The sequence below is a fragment of the Neltuma alba genome, unplaced genomic scaffold (assembly GCF_004799145.2).
Source record: "Neltuma alba isolate B1F8T4 unplaced genomic scaffold, ASM479914v2 tig00005298_pilon, whole genome shotgun sequence".
Lineage (NCBI taxonomy): Eukaryota > Viridiplantae > Streptophyta > Magnoliopsida > Fabales > Fabaceae > Neltuma > Neltuma alba.
The window spans coordinates 1-18,401 of NW_021634053.1; the positions used below are offsets into that span (position 1 = coordinate 1).

An 18,401-nucleotide genomic window follows, 5' to 3' on the forward strand; every position below is an offset into this window, starting at 1 on the left:
AGAAAAATGATGAGAGAGAGTATATAGAGATAATGAGAGAAAGTATGACAAATGAGAGATAATAAATAATTAAATGTAAAACTAAAAAAATACATTACATGTTGAGACAAATCCAAATTGAAACTTATAAAATAGAATAAATATTTTTTAAGATTTAAAGCTTATAACTGGGACCATACGGGGTATAAAATATTAGTTCATTATAACTACATTCATTTGCAGGCCAAAAAAAAAAAATAACTAGATTCATTTATTTTCAAGGCATAGTTAACGAGGTTTTATTATTATTATTATTATTATTATTATTATTATTATTATTATTATTATTATTATTTCTGTTTTGATGAAACAGGTTGGAAGTAATTAACTTATAAATAAAACAGGATAAGTAAATTATTTATATTATAAAAAACTAAACTTGAAATGATTGAATTAAGGTCGCTATAAGTAATTTAATTAATTTGTCGAACTCCCCAGCCATTCATCTTTTTTTTTTTTTTTGCACCCATTGAAGTGTTCAAAATGTAATCCTTTTAGAGATTGTATATGATTTGAACTGATGAAGTACATACGTGGAAGAGCCAAGACATGAAAAAGAATTCTAGTGGCACCCTTTCTATATTAAGCCAAAGAGACACGGTCTCTCTACGGCGGAAACAAGACCCCAATACAACCTTTGCAATAAGTCAAAGCTTGCTGGTCAAAAAAAAAAGTCAAAGCTTAGTGAAAAGTGACAAGTCCATCCGATTAGGTCATTTGGACGTAGTCATATCCCATTAACTATTAATTGGTGACTTCTTTTCTTCCACCCATTAATTAATAATTAAATCACCCAATGGGCAACTGTATAGTCTCTACGAGAATACTCAAAAGTCAAGTCTCTAAACCTAATCACGAATTATCGATCGAGTTTTAACCTTATGTTGTACAATGACAAGAAGAAAAATTGTACTATGAGATTTTCGTTTCCCTCGTATACAAAGGTTGGCCAAGAAGCACCATCTTTGCGCGTCTCTTTCAATAGTAGTGAAGACGTCATTAATTACCCCAAGTGCTTGCTATGTTTGCGCCTCTCTTTCAATAGTGAAGAAGACTTCAACAGTGAGGCATCTATTTTTTCCTACCGTTTTATTCTTATAGAGTAATGTGGAAGGAATGAATTATTTAATTACCCTAAAGGAATCTAAACTCAAAATGACTAGTAAAAGTCGCATTAATTAAATTTGGAACTTAATTAGCCATCATCCCCAACGACACTCTTTAGTTTACTTCTGACCAACAAGTCATCATTTTGCTAAATGACAATTCTCAAACATCATATCCCACTACCCTTTCTTTGACTGGAAAGGAAAATATCATTCAAAGAAACGAAGCAAGGACAGTCAACGGTACAAGATTAATGGCCCAAAAAAAAAAAAGAGAACAGTAAGCAATACATACAAGACATAGCAAAACAAATCATAAGTAAAATTAAGTTTCCAGATCATGCATGTTAGATTTTATATCTTTTATTAAGCTTGAAATGACATTTGTTGGATCGTGCGTTGTTTATACACGAATATTCTATATATTTGTGGATTAACGATTTTGCTATAAATATTATTTTAATTATGATTGGTCTGATCCTGAGTAAATCATCGTAATTCAAATTACTTTTTTTAATCAGTTTATTAATCGATTTGGTTTTCAGTACTTTGACCTTGAAAATCACCACGGCCAAGCCTAGTTCCTTTCTTTTACTTTCTTTTTCTTTGGCTCACCCTACTTTCTTATCATGGCACCAAAACCAACAAGACTTCCCAAAGATCTTCTGTCGCTATGGCTCCGTATGACAGAGTCCGCATGAGGTGCTCATCGAACCCATGCATGATCACCTCATGCTCAGTGCCCAAATGGCCTCTTTTTATGTAGGAAAGACGCAACTTTAAATGAATTTTTTCCCCACCCCGCGTGATGTCCATTTCCCCATCTCTCCTTTTTTCTAAGGCCATTATTAGCCATACTTTTTCTTAGGCTTTTTATAATTAACACAAGTATATATTACTCCTTCGGTCCTCAATATAGGATCTAATTGTTGAGTTAATTTTGGTCCTAAATATAAGACCTATTTTTCATATTTATCAATTTTTTTCAAATTACCCTTATGGATACTTTCTTAACCATAATCAAGTAAGTGAGGGAGGAAGAATATTGAGGAAGATGATTATAGTATTTTAGGAAAAACATGTCATATTTCTTATAATTAACTAATTTACCTAACTTGTTTAATCTAATTGAATTAGTTAAATAGGTTTTATATTAAGGACCAGAGGAGTATATGTATTTAAAAATCATATTTAAACTAGAATTAGGCCTCGTACAATGTATCACGCAAAAATTCGCACTGCATAGTCTGATTGTCCATAGTTTTTACATGGATTAAAATACACCCAACATCTTGAAGTATCTTTTAAGTACTGAAAAATGTTTTAGGGTGTTGAATAAATCACAGATTAATTTAGTATACTAAATACTACTTAGAAAATACTTGTTTAAGTAGTAAAAAATGTTTTGGGGTGATGGATAAATCACAAATTAATTTAATATAATAAATACTACTTAGAAAATACTTAAGAATGTTGGGTGTATTTTTCTATACTTAAAAGATACTTCAATGTTGGATGTATTTTAACTCCTATAAAAATTATGGACAATCAAGCCATGTTGTTGGAATTTTTTTGTGCAATATTATAGGAGGCCTAATTCTAGTGTAAATATGATTTTAAACTACATGTAATATATATTTTTGTGTTAATAATAAAAATAATTGTGATATTTGATTTTTTTTTAATTGTTGACGATGTTAAAAGAAAAACTGGACGACACTCTAAAAAATAGAGAAAATCCCGGAAAAAGAGCCTTGAAATTATTATTTTCCAATTCAAGCATTTAAGAGTTGAAAAATGATAAAGACGGAAGTGGTTTTTAATATGGTATTTTGTAAATATAGTTAAACGACTAAAATACCTTTTTATTAGAAAATATATTAAATCGATAAAGTTTTTTAAATTTTATTTTTATCAAATTTTTTCTCTATTTACAAATCATTTTAAAATCTCTTACTTTCTTTCTAATAAAAATTAAATAAGATTAAATTAGAAAACAAGCATTAAATATACTATAAGTAACTTATTTAGAACCAAAATTTTTTGACAATAACTTATATGTAGGATCAAAGTAATATACACACACCGCAACGGAATAAAATTGTCTGAGAGTTATATATACATATATACATATATATAGCTGCAAGGCTATCAAATTGGGCAATGTAGTAGGGTGAGTATAGGGCTATTTATGATTTTGACTAAAGTTTTTTTTTTAAAAAAAAATAAATCAATGCCTTCTTTGTTTCAACAAGAATTTAGAAGTCCAGAAAATCATTATGGTCTTCTATTTCTAATTTAGCGGGGCGTCTACGTTTTCCTATCTCTTTCTCGTAAAACTAACGTATGATAAATTATTTACCCTAAAAAATGTAAACTCAAGAGATGACTACAAGTCGTTTTGGGCATTGTCACTCTCAATCCCCAATTACCCTTGGCACCATCTTCTAACCTAAATACAAAGAAAAGAGAAGATTACAGACCTCAGTTGGACAATTCTCAAACCTACCTTTACTACGCATAGAGAAAACACGTACAATAACCATGCCTAGTGTTTCCTTTCTCTTCTTTCTCCTTTACCTAACCCTAATTTCTCATCATGGCACTATCGCCCAGATAGGCTTCGTAAAAAGTTTCTGTGGTGAAGGCCCCACCGACAGCAATAGTTCCTTCCGATCCAACCTCAGAAACCTTTTACTAAACATGTCTTTCAACACACAAATCGACTATGGTTTCTACAACTTCTCCTCCGGCAACAACTCCGACAAAGTTTACGTCATCGGACTATGCCGAGGAGACATTACTGTACAAGATTGCCGCAATTGCATCCAAGATTCAAGGGTGATTATTCTCCAAGTGTGTGCACCTAATGCGAGGGAAGCAATCGGGTGGTACGACATGTGCTTTTTGCGATACTCAAACCGATCGATATTTGGTGTGATGGAAACATCGCCGGGTTACAATTCGTTATTAGACAGCTCTGACGCTTTGGAGAAAGACGAGTTCAAGAATGTGTTGATGCAGATGATGAGTTATCTGAGAGAAAAGGCTGCTTCCGGAGACTCGCTTCGAAAGTTTGCGGTGGCGAATGCTAGTGGTCCGGGCAATCAAACCATATACGGTCTTGCACAGTGCACGCCAGACTTGTCAAACAAAGATTGTGACATTTGCTTGAGGAGGGCAATCTCTGATATCTCTAAATGTTGTGACGGAAAGAGAGGTGGTCGGGTGGTCCAACCTAGTTGCAACATTAGATTCGGACCTGATAGCGTCGGACCCAATAGCGTCTTTGACGCTTCTGCGTACAATAATACACAACCATTCGTGCAGTCACCGTTGCCTCATCCCGCCTCCAAACAAGGTAAACTTATATGATCAAGGCTTTTTTGTTAAAAAAAAAAATTAAACTAGATCAAGAAAATATAATTCTAAAATTGAAAATTACTGCCTATGGTTTGTGTTTGGATTAGTTGTGGAGAAATAATTTTGGGCCGTATATACTCCCTCCGGTCTATAATATAAAATGTTGGTTAAGTTTTCTCACAAAACAAAAGAGTTAGGAAAGTCATTAAATATGTTTTAAATTGATAAAAGTTACTTATTTTATCTTTATTAAAGAATGTGATTGGAAATTCTTCCCTCTTTCTCTTGCATTTAAAACTCTCCCCTCTATGTAATAAGAGGTAAAAATGAAAAGCTATTATTAATTTCTTTGTCAGCATCTTATATTTTGGATTAAAATTTTCTTCTAGAAGACTTCTTATATTATGAATGAGAAAAAGTGTGTGAGAAGAATTTTGTCTCATTAAAGAGGGTTGAGTTTAGCAGAAGAGTTTAATCTTGTATAATATAGTGAATCAATATTAGAATTCTCATTTTAAAAAAGTTCACAACTAATACTAAATAGTATCTCAAACAGGTTTCCGACGAGAATGAGAATATGCCTGTGCAGTGGCGTTTGTTACCCGTCATAATTCACGGTTGTTACCCCTTATAATTCACGGGGTCTTACATTTCAAAATATCTTAACCCTTTTAAAGGCATATATCAAAGCTTTTTTTTTCCTTTTGGAAAATTTATTGACTTTAACTTATCAGGATCCACTTGTCACAAATATAAGTGCAAATTTTGCTTTGTGCAGGAAAGAGAAACAAGTCATCAAGGATTGTTACTGCCGCGGTTGTTGCCTTCACCGCAGGACTCACCTTACTCATCTTCATCGTTGTAATATATTTAAAACCAAGAAGGAGACCCAATAAAATTGGAAGTAAGTCAACGTCTCATGTTTATAATATTATACTCTTCTGGTCCTAAATATCCACTCTTTTTGTAAAAGGGGTCTTATATTTAGGACCGTAGGAGTTACATGAAACATATGAAAATGTTCCTATACAAGTATATATCGCTTTAACTAATACACAGCTGCCAACAATTTGATTAAATTATATATATTAATTATTTATATTTTATTGAAAAGTCAAATCACCAATTTTTTTATTAATGCTATTTTTTTCAAAAATTTAAATTTAGATTAAAATATATGCTTTGAAAGTAAATAAAAATGTATGTATATTGTGCAGAAATAATTCAAAATACATAATTTATTTTTTTACGTTGAATTTTAAGATTGAATGATAATTATTGTCCAAGTTCAAGGTCGAAAAATCATTATTCATTTTTCAAATTAGTTATTAGAGGAACGTATTTTCATATGTAGTGGATATATAGTTATTAATAATTAATCATAACTCCCTGTGCTATACTACCATCCATGTTTATATAGCTGAAGCTAAGGATGCTGCCGACTCATTGCAAATGGACTTTGAAACCATCAGAATGGCAACAAATGATTTTGCTGATGCAAATAAACTTGGACAAGGTGGATTTGGAGCTGTTTACTTGGTAAGATACTAAATTGGGTGTGTATTAAGTGAGATTACTCCGGTCTTAAATATAAACCCATTTTATAATATAAATTACATTACAAAATTGGTCTTATTTAGGAGCGGTGGAGTATATGATTAAAATGCTTTATAAGAAATAACAATCAAGTCAGATTCCTCCCATTCATTGCATTACTCAAACTCAATGGTCTAGTTTCGTGTGTGCGCTTTTTTGTTTTAATATATAATTCCAGGGTAGGCTGTGTAATGGACAAGAGATTGCTGTAAAAAGGTTGAGCAGGAATTCTGGGCAAGGTGATGTGGAGTTTAAGAATGAAGTGTTGCTAATGGCCAAGCTACAGCATCGGAATTTAGTCAAGCTACTTGGTTTTTGTCATAAGAAAGAAGAAAGGCTTCTTGTTTATGAGTTCCTTCCTAACAAAAGCCTTGATTACTTCATTTTTGGTATGTTAATTAATGCTAATCTTCCATGTCTTCCTTTCTTTTAATTTCTAGATCATAATAATCGATATATATTCTGAGAGGTTAAATTTCTAAAATATTCGTATCACCGTTCTCATGTAAGTGAGTTTGCTTCAATAGATTATTACTTTAAATCCTGGAATTTGTTGTCCATGACTTAATGCAGACCCAATCAAGAGATCATATTTAAATTGGCAAAAACGTGTCAAAATCATAGAAGGCATTTCTCGAGGTCTTCTTTATCTCCATCAAGATTCTCGAGTACGGATCATTCACCGTGATTTGAAGCCAAACAATATACTTTTAGATGAAGACATGGATGCTAAGATCTCAGATTTTGGTATGGCAAGGTTATTTGCAATCGATCAAACTCAAAGCAACACAAGTAAATTGCTGGGACTTAGTAAGTTTATATGTTCTAGATTATATACTATCACTAGAGCTATAATTAGATTAATTAAGTTTAAATACTAATTCTCTTTTGACACGCACATGCAGTGGATACATGGCACCAGAATATGTAAAACATGGAATCTTTTCAACAAAATCAGATGTTTTTAGTTTTGGAGTATTGGTTTTAGAAATTATAAGTGGCCAAAAGAATGGTGAATTCCACAATGAGGAGACCATAGAGCATATAGGAACTGTTGTAAGTATTTCCCTCTATCAATACTTGAATCATCTTTGAAGAATCATTCTTTTTTTTTTTTTTTCGGGTTCCACAACTCGACAACTAAAAAGATCATTCTTGCAGGCTTGGAAGAGTTGGAGAAAAGGAATATTGGCAAATATTGTAGATCCAACATTATTGATTGAAGAAGGAGACTCTTCAAGAAATAAAATGATGAGATGCATCCAAATAGGGTTACTGTGCCTTCAAGTAAACACAGCTCATAGGCCATCAATGGCTTCCATTGTTACGTTGCTAAGTAGCTCTTCCTGTCCCATCCCAGTTCCTTCAGAACCATCCTTTTATAATTGGACAAGCATGCCAAGCATTGATATTCCATCATCATTATCTGGAGATCAATCTGTTGAAGAATCAAGAAATGAACTTACTTTTAGCGAGCAATTTCCTCGCTAGCCAGGATCACTTCCAAGTATATATAGGGGCCAAGGGACTTGAGAATTTTCGTTATACTACTCATAAATATACAACCAGCTTTTTAAAGCTTTGTGTTAGAGAAGAAAATGTGTAGGAGATAAATTAGTTGTAAAGTGGTTTCAAAATGCGGGTGGAAATCTTGAGCATGCTACTTAAAGCAAGATTGTTCTGCCCAAAATATGGCAGTGACAATTAATTTAAAAAATGGTGAAAATTTATGTTTAAAATTTTTATTGTGGTTAGAAGGACTCTAAGAAGACTTTCATTGATAATTTTTCCCCCAAAAAAGGGGGTCAAACTCTATCATTCTAAAGCGAAGCTTCGGATAAAAACTGTGTACATTTCGCCCATTTTCTACTTAATTTAATTAAGAAATAATCTTTTATAATTAAAAAAATTCCTGAACCAACGCTCATCTTTTCTTTCATGCAAGGCTGCGATCCCTCAGGAATAATTTAGTAAGAAACAGTTTAAAAAATTGATCACATACACACACACACACACACACACACGGATCTCAGTATTTAAAAAATGTATGTAAAATACAGCAAAGTGAACTTTTGGTTCTCTAATTTTATATAAAATTTTAATTTGATTCTTTAATATTAAAAAAAAGAATACTTTTATAGTCATTGAACTTTAGCACAGTTAATTTTAAATAATAATCTTTTGGTACATTCATTATTATTTTAAAAATTAAATTTAACATATCTGTATTTGAGATTTTTTTTCTCAATATATATTTTAAATTTTGATGTCCGTTTTTTTTATTAACATTATTAAGATTAAAATAACTAAAAATACGTATAAAATAAAAGAATTAAAATAAGAAATTTTTTATGTAAAATTAAACAACTAAATATACACTTCTTGAGTAACAATTAACAAATACTCCTCTGGTCCTAAATATAAAATCTAATTTTTAATGTACATTATAATATAAGGTGGGTTTTATATTTAAGATCGGATGAATAGTTTGCAATAAGGTATGTGTTTATTGAGGTATTAGATTGGCTTTGCGGCATTCCCAGGGAAGCCCATGAGCATAACGTCTAAAGTCATGGCAATAATCATAAACCACCCATTTTTGCTGCACTTGTTGCATCTTCATCTTGTTCTCTGGATCTATGTCTTTGGTCTGTTTGGCTACACTGAATCCCCGGCATGACGGCTCCGGGCTCACCGTGCAGGCCCGGGCGGTGAAGTTTCGGAACGACGCAATGAACGGAGCATTGGACATGTCGATCTTCACCTGCCCCCACCTTGTAGCCCACGAGTCTCCATTCCAAAGAGTTGCGAAAACCCTCATGGGTTGCCTTGTAGGGAAATGCACTCCAATCTCATGCCTGTTTCGCATCACTCTTATGGGAGTATTATCCACTAGTATTCTGCATTCAAATTCAATTCAAAAATTATACACTTGCACATGAAAATCCAGACACACCCGAATTCGATACTTAGAATGGAAGGAAGAAAGAATGATTGGTATACTTCCTCCAGTTTTAGATATAAGAATTGATCATGGTGTTTGTTTTGGTTCTAAATATAAAATCTCAATCTTTATGATTTCTCAAATTTATAATTTTTTGCAAATAATCTTAATAACCACACATGTAAAGAGCAAGGCTTTCATTAATTGGGTGGTTATTAATACAAAATGATTAGAGAATTGACTCCTATTATTAACAAGTCATTAATAATATGGCTAAAACATAAAACTTCCCTAAATTTAAAACCATGTACAAATAACTTCTTTATCCTTTACAACTTGATCATTAATCTCAAACTAATCAATTTTACACTTCTTAAACTTTATTTTTGTATGCATATACAATCCACGCAAACTATGAATTATACGCAATACCCCTTAAATTTCAACTCATTTGCAAATAATTAAACAATATGAAGTTATTTGCATAAATATATGTAAATGTTCAGAAAAGTTTATTGTAAATTTCAAAGATTAAGAATGTTATTTACGTATGACATAAAACTCTATGCAATGTTTGAACCTATTGTGATGGATATGGGAGCAGTAATAATGTAACTTACATGATACGTTGAGAGTTCCAATCAATAGAGTAAGTGTGGAAGTCCTCAGTGGGATCAAACCAAAGGTAGAATTGCATTTCTCGACCACCTTCGCCATATGCAAAAATATTAGTGGACATCAGATAAGGATCTCCCGACAAGTTTCCTAGGAACTCTATGTCTATCTCGTCGTGGTGTGGCCCCTCCGAGCTTAACTTCGTACATTACACATGCACACAACATTAATCACACCAAAATAAATTAACCTCCAAAACCAATCCCAATCCATAAAACATGTGGGCACATACATATACATACATATATAAACACCTTCATGGTACGAAGTAAAACATCTTATCATTATAATTATACGTACATAAAAAGCAGTGACGGTTCCTGCTGAGTTTCCTGGGACGAGTTTGATTTGCATATCAAATCTTCCGAACAAAAACTCACTCTTGGAAACGACACCAGACCCAGAATATTGATCCAACGTTAGGAATAAGCTTTGGCCTTCATCTTCGATTCTGGCTCTGTTCTCTCCGAAAAGAGTGTCAAAATATTCTATGAAATTCCCATCCACGCCAATACTCGTACCAACAAACGCTAGAAACACACAAACAAAACAAGATTGGAACTACAAGACATGGATGAAGATAAATCTCTTGTCCTTTAGATGAAAGGAAGGTTTCAGATTGCTTCGCAGGAACATAACAACAACAACGTTCTTGTTGGGTGAGATTAATGATGTGAATGTTATAGATCCATGGGGATGTAATTTTGTTATCAGAAGCTGTTGTGAAGACAACGGCCACATGGCTTAGGGTGATTGATTGGGATCATTATGATGATGATAATATTTGCTGTCACAAACTGAATATCATCCAGGCCTTAGACTTTTACTTTTCTGGGAAAATTAATTGGAGACAGAAGGACGAAAAGGAGAATCAGTTTTGATCCATGGATGATGAGAAGAATAATGGTTTAGGAAGTCAGGTCAATGGATACGGATGTGTTTTTGGAATTTGAGGTTGAACAATAGTCAAATAGCTGAATTTGGGATTGTTTTATTCTAATAATAGGAATCCTAAAAATATGCGAAGATGTGGGACTTAGAACACGCAAGACTGGACCAGAAACTTAACCTCTCCATATTGAAAGGATATTGTCTTTTTCTTTTTTCTAACAGGATGAAAATTCAGGTGCCTTGTATAAACGCAAATTCAAAACTCAAATGATGTTCGGAGCAGTAATTGCAGGATACCTAGCTATCAGTGACATTCTGATATTCGGATGAAATTTAAACTTGTACTCCTTTTTGAGCTTTTTGTGTGCCAGATATACTCTTCTAAGCTATATTAATCATACTTTTATCGATTAGATTAATTTTTATTGGCTATTTTATAAACATATTTGGTGCTACTTTAAGACGTATGAGATAATTTTTTTATAAAAATATTCAGAGGTTTGAACTTTTGACCATTGTATATTTATATCACACCTCACCTCACTCTGACCACTTGAGTTAACCCCACGTAGCATGTGTCAGATCATGTGGAGGAATCTTTTTAAACCGTATAAATGTTATTTGATTTCACGAATTTGGATCCCCGAATTGAGGCTTTCGCAAGTGAAACAATTAATTGATAGATATTAACGGTCATATCATGATCTAATAGTGTTGAGGAGGGATCATTGCTATTAAACTCAAGAGTTGAATCTCCAAGCTTAACATTTAATGATAGGTTTAGTCACCGAGTTCACCGTTTTTGTTGTTTTCAGCTTGTAAAATCGTGTTAACTTACTCTTAAACTCATACTAAAATTTTTAATTTGGTTATATTTAATGACTTTATATATGAATTTGGCAAAAAAAATTTTGTTAAGTATGGCATATTATGAACATTAATAAATTTAATTTCAATTATTTGGATTTAAAATATATTTAAATGAAATTATTGTCATTTTTATATTTTAATTATTTAATTATATACTTTTAATACTAATTTATTAATAAAAGTAAACTCTTGCAAATTCAAGATTCAAGTTTATAATCCAAGTTTACACGTCTATCACAAGCGTGTTTAAACTCGCTGAGTTTGATAACTTTGAAGAGAATTACAAATTCATTTTTTAAAAAAAATAATTAAAGGTCTTTATCTCAACACTGTTAGAGGGCAATCTAATAGTTAATGTCCTTTAATTGAGAGTTAAATGAGAGCAGTAAAGTAAGCGGTTCCAATCCTTATTTCACATGATATTGTTGCCTGAAATTAGCTCGCATAATCTATACCTCTTATGGCAGGCAATTGATACTTAATAAAAAGAAATTGATAGGAGTTTCTTTGTTGGCCAAAGATAAGAGTACTGTTGTAATATTTAAACCAACGTTTACTATATCTGTTAAAGTTATAATTTTACTTCAAATGTGATAAGTGTGTTCTGTTTTAATTATTACCTTAGAATAAAAACAGTACTCTTTTCTTATTAGAAAAATAGGCACTAATAATAAGGAAAAAAAAAGATATCAGTATTAGTATTAGTATCAATAATTTTTTATAGTATTTGACTCTTAACATTTTAGGTATTAATATTATGAATTATACTACCTCTAGTCCTAATTATAAGAATTCATTTTTAGTCTATAAATGAGATCTTATAATTAGGGCCAGAGGTAGTATATAAATCTTAAGCATGTTTTACTCTTGTCTTCAAGATTTGGTTTTATTTTAATACCAGTATTCATTATCTATCATGTGAGCTCATTAATTACGCACGTTAGCTGTTTCCGTGGCTTGCTCTCCTTTTCACTCTAAACGATACATTTTTTTTCTGTTATGTAAATGGAAACAGCTTGAAATGGTGATGAAGCCCTGATATTTTGGCCGGGTCACATATTATGCTAAATGAATAATCTGTGATTTATGAATGGTATAACTTGTTATAAATTAAAATAACATATTAAAATTGGATCTTACTAACATAACTCAGTTATTCCCTACTTACGAAAATTAAGGAAACAAAGATTTAAATATAATCTTTATAAGCAACAAAAAATATGAGAACAATCCTTTACGTCGGCCAACAGTTGAGCCGTCATTACGTTATGTTATTTATAGTGTTACGTTACCCAGTAAGGGAAGATAATTGACTTAGTTTTTCAACGATAATATATGTCTACTTGTCTTTGTATTTAAGGAGGTTCGTTTTGCCAGAATTAATTTCTCTTAATATTAAAATCTCTAGCCAAACTTGGTCTTATATATCTAAACTAAATTATCATTTCCACGCAAGAGGAAAAAAACATGATCCAATAAACATTCCTAGACTTGCACATTTATTTATCATCGACTTTACCAAAAAAATAATGTTGACTAAATCCTCATGTCTCTGTTTTTAATGTGGACTACAAATATAGATCAATTCGAACCAACTACAATGGACACATCACACTCATCTTATTCTTGCCACTTGTCATAAATAAATAGTCTAGACCGACCTATAAAGTTAACGACTAAAATTTGATCTGAACAGTTTCGTAAATCTAAGAAATACGTATAATTCAAAGTTGTGAAGGAGTAGTGAGGGAGATCCTGGGAGAGATTTTGATGGGCAATCCAAGAGAAGGGAAGGGCAAGGGATCTAAAGTGATAGGCTCATGAGGATGAAGTAAGGACCAATCAAATTGAGTGACTACATAATGGAGAAAGATCAGAATATTGAGCTTAGCCAGCTGGTAACCAGCACAAAGTCTTGGTCCTCCTCCAAATGGAACAAATGCATACGGTGGTATTTTGGTTGCCTCATCCTCCTCAAACCTACTTGGCTTGAACCTTGTTGCATCCTTAAAATACTCTTCATTGTAGTGTGTCCCATATGCTGTCCATAGCACCTGTAATTCGCAAAATCACTATTCAATATTAATAACCATACCACTTAGCTACAAATGCAATTAATCTATCGATATATAATATGCTCTCTTCAGTCTTGTCATACGCTTCCTCCAGTCTTGTTTATAAGCTTCAAATTTATAATGGAGTGTGGTCCATTTTATAAGCTTCAATTTGAGATTTGTCTTCCGGTCAAAAAAAAAAAAAAAAAATTTGAGATTTGTCTTAACATTTAATGCATTTTTCTGATTTTGTCCTTAATTATTTATTGTTTCTCCTTTATCTTTCTTATTACATTTTCCCACACATTCTCTTTCATCCTTTCTCTTATTTATTATAAAGGCATATTTGGAAATAAAGCAATATTTTTAACTTATTGTTTTTAAATAATTTTAACTAATATTTTGTCATCCGTAAATTAGTTATTTGAAACTCATAATAAGGATCGGATGAAGTACAAGACGCTTTTAACTTTTCAATCATAAGAATTAAGAAATGTGATTAAATAAGTGTTTGGATTAGCTTTCTAAAAGTAAGTTTACGACATATGAGGTAAGTAGAAGCAATACTTTGTGTTTGTCTAAAGTTTAATATTTTTTATACTATTTTAATGGATTTATAAATTTCATTTTTCTATTTCATTTCCAATGGAATATTTATTATTATTATTATAATGATAATGAATTTCAATATTGTGAATTACAATTCCATTTTTACCTCTAATTAATTTTATGTCTCTTTCATTTTTTCCGCCACTCATTTGAGAAAAAATGACCTATATTTATTATTTTTAACTAATTTTTTATTTATATAATTTGGTTATTTATATTATATATATATATATATATATATCAGTGGAGGGAGTATCATATATGAGATTTTGTGCAATACACACACACACACACACACACACACATAAGAGAGAAGTAAATAAAGAAGTTGTTGACCTTCCATCCTTTGGGTATTGTGAAGCCTTCATAATCAATGTCAGCAATTGTCTTCCTGAAGGAGCCGAAGATAGGAGGGTGCAATCTCATGCTTTCTCTCGCAACTTGCCATGAATATTTCATCTGCTTTACGTCTTCCACTGTCAACTTCTCACCCCTCGTTTTCTTCTTCCTTATATCTTCATGTTCTGCAAATTAAGATATATATACATATCTGATCTAAATATATTTGATACATTCATTGAAAATCAAGATATATATATCACGTAACTAAACAATGTAATTAAAATACCTTGAAGGAGCTTGGTGTAGCAGTCAGGATGGTGGGCAAGCATCTTGAAGGTCATAGCAACGGCGAAAGAAGTTGTATCGTGAGCTGCAAAAACTAGCAGAACCACGTTGTCCACAGCTTCTTGTTCAGTGATCTCTCCTTTAATGATCCCACACACAAGTTTACTCAGAAGCATCCCTTCTTCCTCTTTCTTCAACCTTCCTTCTATTATCTCCTTCTTCTTCTCCCTCACCACATTGCCCATCATCTTCTCGATCTCCTCCCTCGCCTTCTTCGCTCTCCAAAACCTAGAACCAGGAACTTTAACTGCTGGTGAGAACACTCCCCCTAAAACCCTATCGAACGCGTTCAGCATCTCTGAATCCACCCTCATCCCCATTAAACACTCGAACACTACGTTGAAAGTAAGAACTTTGGCTGATCTGTACAGGTGAACCGTTTCTCGGCCATGCCAGTTTCTGGAAATATGAAGCTGAACTGAGCTGCAGATCTTTGAAACCAGCGTTTCAAGACCAGAATGGGCAAAGCTTGAGACTATAACCCCACGAAGGAATCGGTGCCTTTCGCCGTCTTTCTCCATGATTGAGTCCTTCCCCATGAGCTGAACCGAAGACGAAGGCCAAGAGCTTTTCACAAGCTTGAACTCATTCGACAGGAAGAACTTGTTGGCTTCTGATCCATTCACTATCACAGTTGGTGATCCCATGAGCCTTGTTTTGAAGATCTTTCCATGTTTCAGAATCCGAGGCTGCACGAAGTCCTCGAACAACTTGTTTCTTTTCTGTGCATTGAAAAACTCCATGGTTTCTCCGATCCATGGGAGCCCCATTTCACCTGGTGGCAGCGTCTGTTTCTTTCTGGCATGGCTTTGCTTGCGCATCAAGAAACCGAAAGAAGCAAATGCAATTAAGAGGAGGAAGAAGAAGCCCCACATGAGATCAGAATATATAAAATCTATAGAAGTGGGTGGTGAACTTGTGAGTATCAAGGATTTCGAAAATGTTGAACTCATTTATTTCCTTTTGATTGTCTTGAGGGATATATGTGCGGCTTCACATATTTATAGGGAAAATCAATTGGTTTATTTAATTATTGTGTAAGAAGAAGAAGAACAAATTGTCAAACCAAGTTGATTCTTATCACAAGGTCAACCGTTTCTTGAAGTCACAAACCGTCCTAATGATTAAGTAATATAAAATTCGAATGAGACGGTGGAGTTGTCTATAAGGAATATCTTAGGCCCCATTGTGTATATATGTGGAATGCAAGAAAGAAACAGAAGACAAACAGGGCCTTAGGAAAAAAATAAGAATGTAGGGATTGAAATACATAAATCTAAAATTGTTATTTTTAAAATAATAAACTTGACGATCAAATTGTAGAGGAACTAGTTCTTTGTATTTAATTCAGAAGACAATAGCTAGCAGCTTCGAATATTTTGGCAATAATTTCTCAGAAATTTATTGATATAAAAATTTATTAATATATTTCTAAATGCAAATAATAAATATATAGTAAATTTTGGATCTAAAATTAATTAATATATTTAAATATTTCGAAATTATTTTTATAAATATTTCTTCCTTCTATCCTTATTATAAAACACATTTTAGAAGACATAAATATGTTTATTATAAGCCACAAATTGCGTATTCATTACAATTTTTTCAAGATTAACTCTATTTAAAATTTCATCAATGCACATTCTATAGCTTTTTGGACGTGATTCATGTGATACAATCCGCTCATCCATAAAAAAATACTCACTCTAGTCTTTTTTATAAGATACAAATAATCAAATTATGTAGATAAAAATTTGATGAAGTTAATTAAAGTAATAAATATGTTAAAAAATACAACTTATTTTTTTAAAAAGAAGTCTTATTTATGAAGAGCATTTATAAAGAGTAATTGAATGAATAGAAGTGTGAATAATTAATGCAACGAGACTAATCAGTATCCCGGCCGAAAAAACGAGACTAATCAATAATTAATTGGGAGAAATAAAAATGATCTTAAAAATTTCAGACATTTTATTAGGCTTTCTTATAAATAGGAACATGCTTTCCTTTAAAAAAAATTCTATTATATATATACATTGAAGAGGTATAGATAAATTTGAAATTTTTTTATTAACTAAACTTAATAATTTATTAGTTATTTATTATTCTAACAAGATTATTAGGGGTGTCTTATAATAAAAATTTAACAAGTTCGTTGCCTCGCATGAATTACTGTCTTGGCAAATAGCTGGCAGGTTCACGTTCCAAGAGAATCAAAAGTAATATTATCATAATGTTCCTCAAATGTTCCCCAGAAAAAAAGACGGTGCATGCAGATTCTGACGGCCCTATTGTAATAGTATTCTACTTTAATTAATTAATTGACTAATGATGTCTAACATAGCGGTAATGTAGTAGTATTTTGATTTATTAATTGTGACGCATGTTTACCTTAATAATTAAACTTTAAGTTCATTAATTTGGAAAAAAAAAAAAGGTTTGCTTACAAAAGTTATGCAGATCTTTCTTAGTCAATTAAGAGATTTAATTAAAGAGAGTAGCTTTGTGTTTGTTAATGGATCAGGTCGGCTAATTAATTAACAAACATTATGGCTGAATGATTTTAAGAAGAAAATATGCAAAAATAAAATAAAACGAGCAAAACAAAATTCATGTGTAAATTGGCCCTAATAAAAAGTTACAGACAAAGGAGAAAATCAATTTGATTATAAAAATGAGATAAATAAGCAAAAGTTTATTATTACATATTTATATATACTCCCTCCTCCAGTCTTTTTATAAGCATTTGAAATTTGAATTGTCTTTATCCTTTTTATACGATCTTAATTGGAGTTGTCTGATCATTTGATATATTTTTTTCATTTTTGTCCTTAATTACTTTTATACATTTTAGGCCAAAAATTATTTTGATACATTGTATTAATCAAAATATTGCAACTTGAAATACTACATTCTCTTTTATACTTTCTTTCACCAGTCCTTGCTATTCTATTTTTTACTTATTTATTATTTTTAATTAATTTTAACCATTTTTCAAAACTGCGTAATTTGATTATCAAACTTTTACCAAAAAAAATACTTATGGCAAAAGATCCAGTTAAAAAATTTTCAAAATCCCAAGAAAAATAAAAGATTTTCATCTGCCGCAAAATCCCAAGAAATCCGGTGGTCTCACTCTTCCAGCTCTCATGAAGGTTGGATTAACTGTGTTGATAATGCGAGAAGATTATGAAGAACCAATGGGTCATTAATTTTGTTTGAACAGACATCATTACTCTAATTATTAATTAATTACAACTACAAGTGCATACTTATCTCACAATCTCAATAAATTTTTATTGTAAAATTTGTCCAAGACTTCAAAGGGAACGTGATATAAAGAATGGAAGCGTGTAAGAGACTTCTTTTTTTTTTTATAATATTTTTTAAAATTATATATAACTCCCCGGCCCTTGATTTTATATTACATATATTATGCACAGATAATATTTTCAATTTTTAAAATTTCACAATAAATCTCTTAAACTTATACATTCATATAAATAACCCTCCAACTAGTAGTTTGAAGCTGTTTATTATTTGTCGGCACATATATATTAAGAG

General features: G+C 31.8%; 3 protein-coding genes across 3 annotated transcripts; 1 reads left to right on the forward strand and 2 right to left on the reverse strand.

Annotated features, from left to right (window-relative positions):
- The first annotated feature begins 3,689 nt into the window (after positions 1–3,689).
- On the forward strand, positions 3,690–7,595 carry LOC114747398 (putative receptor-like protein kinase At4g00960). The gene is made up of 7 exons (XM_028935721.1): positions 3,690–4,506; positions 5,287–5,412; positions 5,929–6,047; positions 6,283–6,493; positions 6,678–6,918; positions 7,010–7,160; positions 7,266–7,595. Exons 1-7 carry the CDS (start codon positions 3,690–3,692, stop codon positions 7,593–7,595), a joined length of 1,995 nt encoding a protein of 664 aa, XP_028791554.1.
- Positions 7,596–8,610: 1,015 nt separating this feature from the next.
- On the reverse strand, positions 8,611–12,746 carry LOC114747399 (xyloglucan endotransglucosylase/hydrolase 2-like). The gene is made up of 4 exons (XM_028935722.1): positions 12,713–12,746; positions 10,024–10,253; positions 9,669–9,862; positions 8,611–9,004 (listed from the first exon to the last, which is right to left on the reverse strand). The coding sequence occupies exons 1-4, from the start codon at positions 12,744–12,746 to the stop codon at positions 8,611–8,613; spliced, it is 852 nt and encodes a 283-aa protein (XP_028791555.1).
- A 462-nt stretch (positions 12,747–13,208) lies between these two features.
- Positions 13,209–15,709, reverse strand: LOC114747400 (taxadiene 5-alpha hydroxylase-like). Its single transcript, XM_028935723.1, has 3 exons — positions 14,776–15,709; positions 14,484–14,671; positions 13,209–13,538 (listed from the first exon to the last, which is right to left on the reverse strand). Exons 1-3 carry the CDS (start codon positions 15,707–15,709, stop codon positions 13,209–13,211), a joined length of 1,452 nt encoding a protein of 483 aa, XP_028791556.1.
- Between the last annotated feature and the right edge of the window lie 2,692 nt (positions 15,710–18,401).

What these genes read in the sequence shown, in the direction of transcription:
- LOC114747400 (XM_028935723.1), bottom strand. Translation starts at nt 15,709, where the DNA reads ATGTGGGGCTTCTTCTTCCTCCTCTTAATTGCATTTGCTTCTTTCGGT. An exon ending in CTACACCAAGCTCCTTCAAG is followed by an intron (nt 14,672 to 14,775) that starts GTATTTTAATTA and finishes CTTAATTTGCAG; the next exon opens with AACATGAAGATATAAGGAAG. An exon ending in CAATACCCAAAGGATGGAAG is followed by an intron (nt 13,539 to 14,483) that starts GTCAACAACTTC and finishes TGCGAATTACAG; the next exon opens with GTGCTATGGACAGCATATGG.
- LOC114747399 (XM_028935722.1), bottom strand. Translation starts at nt 12,746, where the DNA reads ATGACGGCTCAACTGTTGGCCGACGTAAAGGATT. An exon ending in GTTGGCCGACGTAAAGGATT is followed by an intron (nt 10,254 to 12,712) that starts GTTCTCATATTT and finishes GTGTGTTTCTAG; the next exon opens with CGTTTGTTGGTACGAGTATT. An exon ending in TGGAACTCTCAACGTATCAT is followed by an intron (nt 9,005 to 9,668) that starts GTAAGTTACATT and finishes ATTTGAATGCAG; the next exon opens with AATACTAGTGGATAATACTC.
- LOC114747398 (XM_028935721.1), top strand. Translation starts at nt 3,690, where the DNA reads ATGCCTAGTGTTTCCTTTCTCTTCTTTCTCCTTTACCTAACCCTAATT. An exon ending in TCATCCCGCCTCCAAACAAG is followed by an intron (nt 4,507 to 5,286) that starts GTAAACTTATAT and finishes TGCTTTGTGCAG; the next exon opens with GAAAGAGAAACAAGTCATCA. An exon ending in GAGACCCAATAAAATTGGAA is followed by an intron (nt 5,413 to 5,928) that starts GTAAGTCAACGT and finishes ATGTTTATATAG; the next exon opens with CTGAAGCTAAGGATGCTGCC.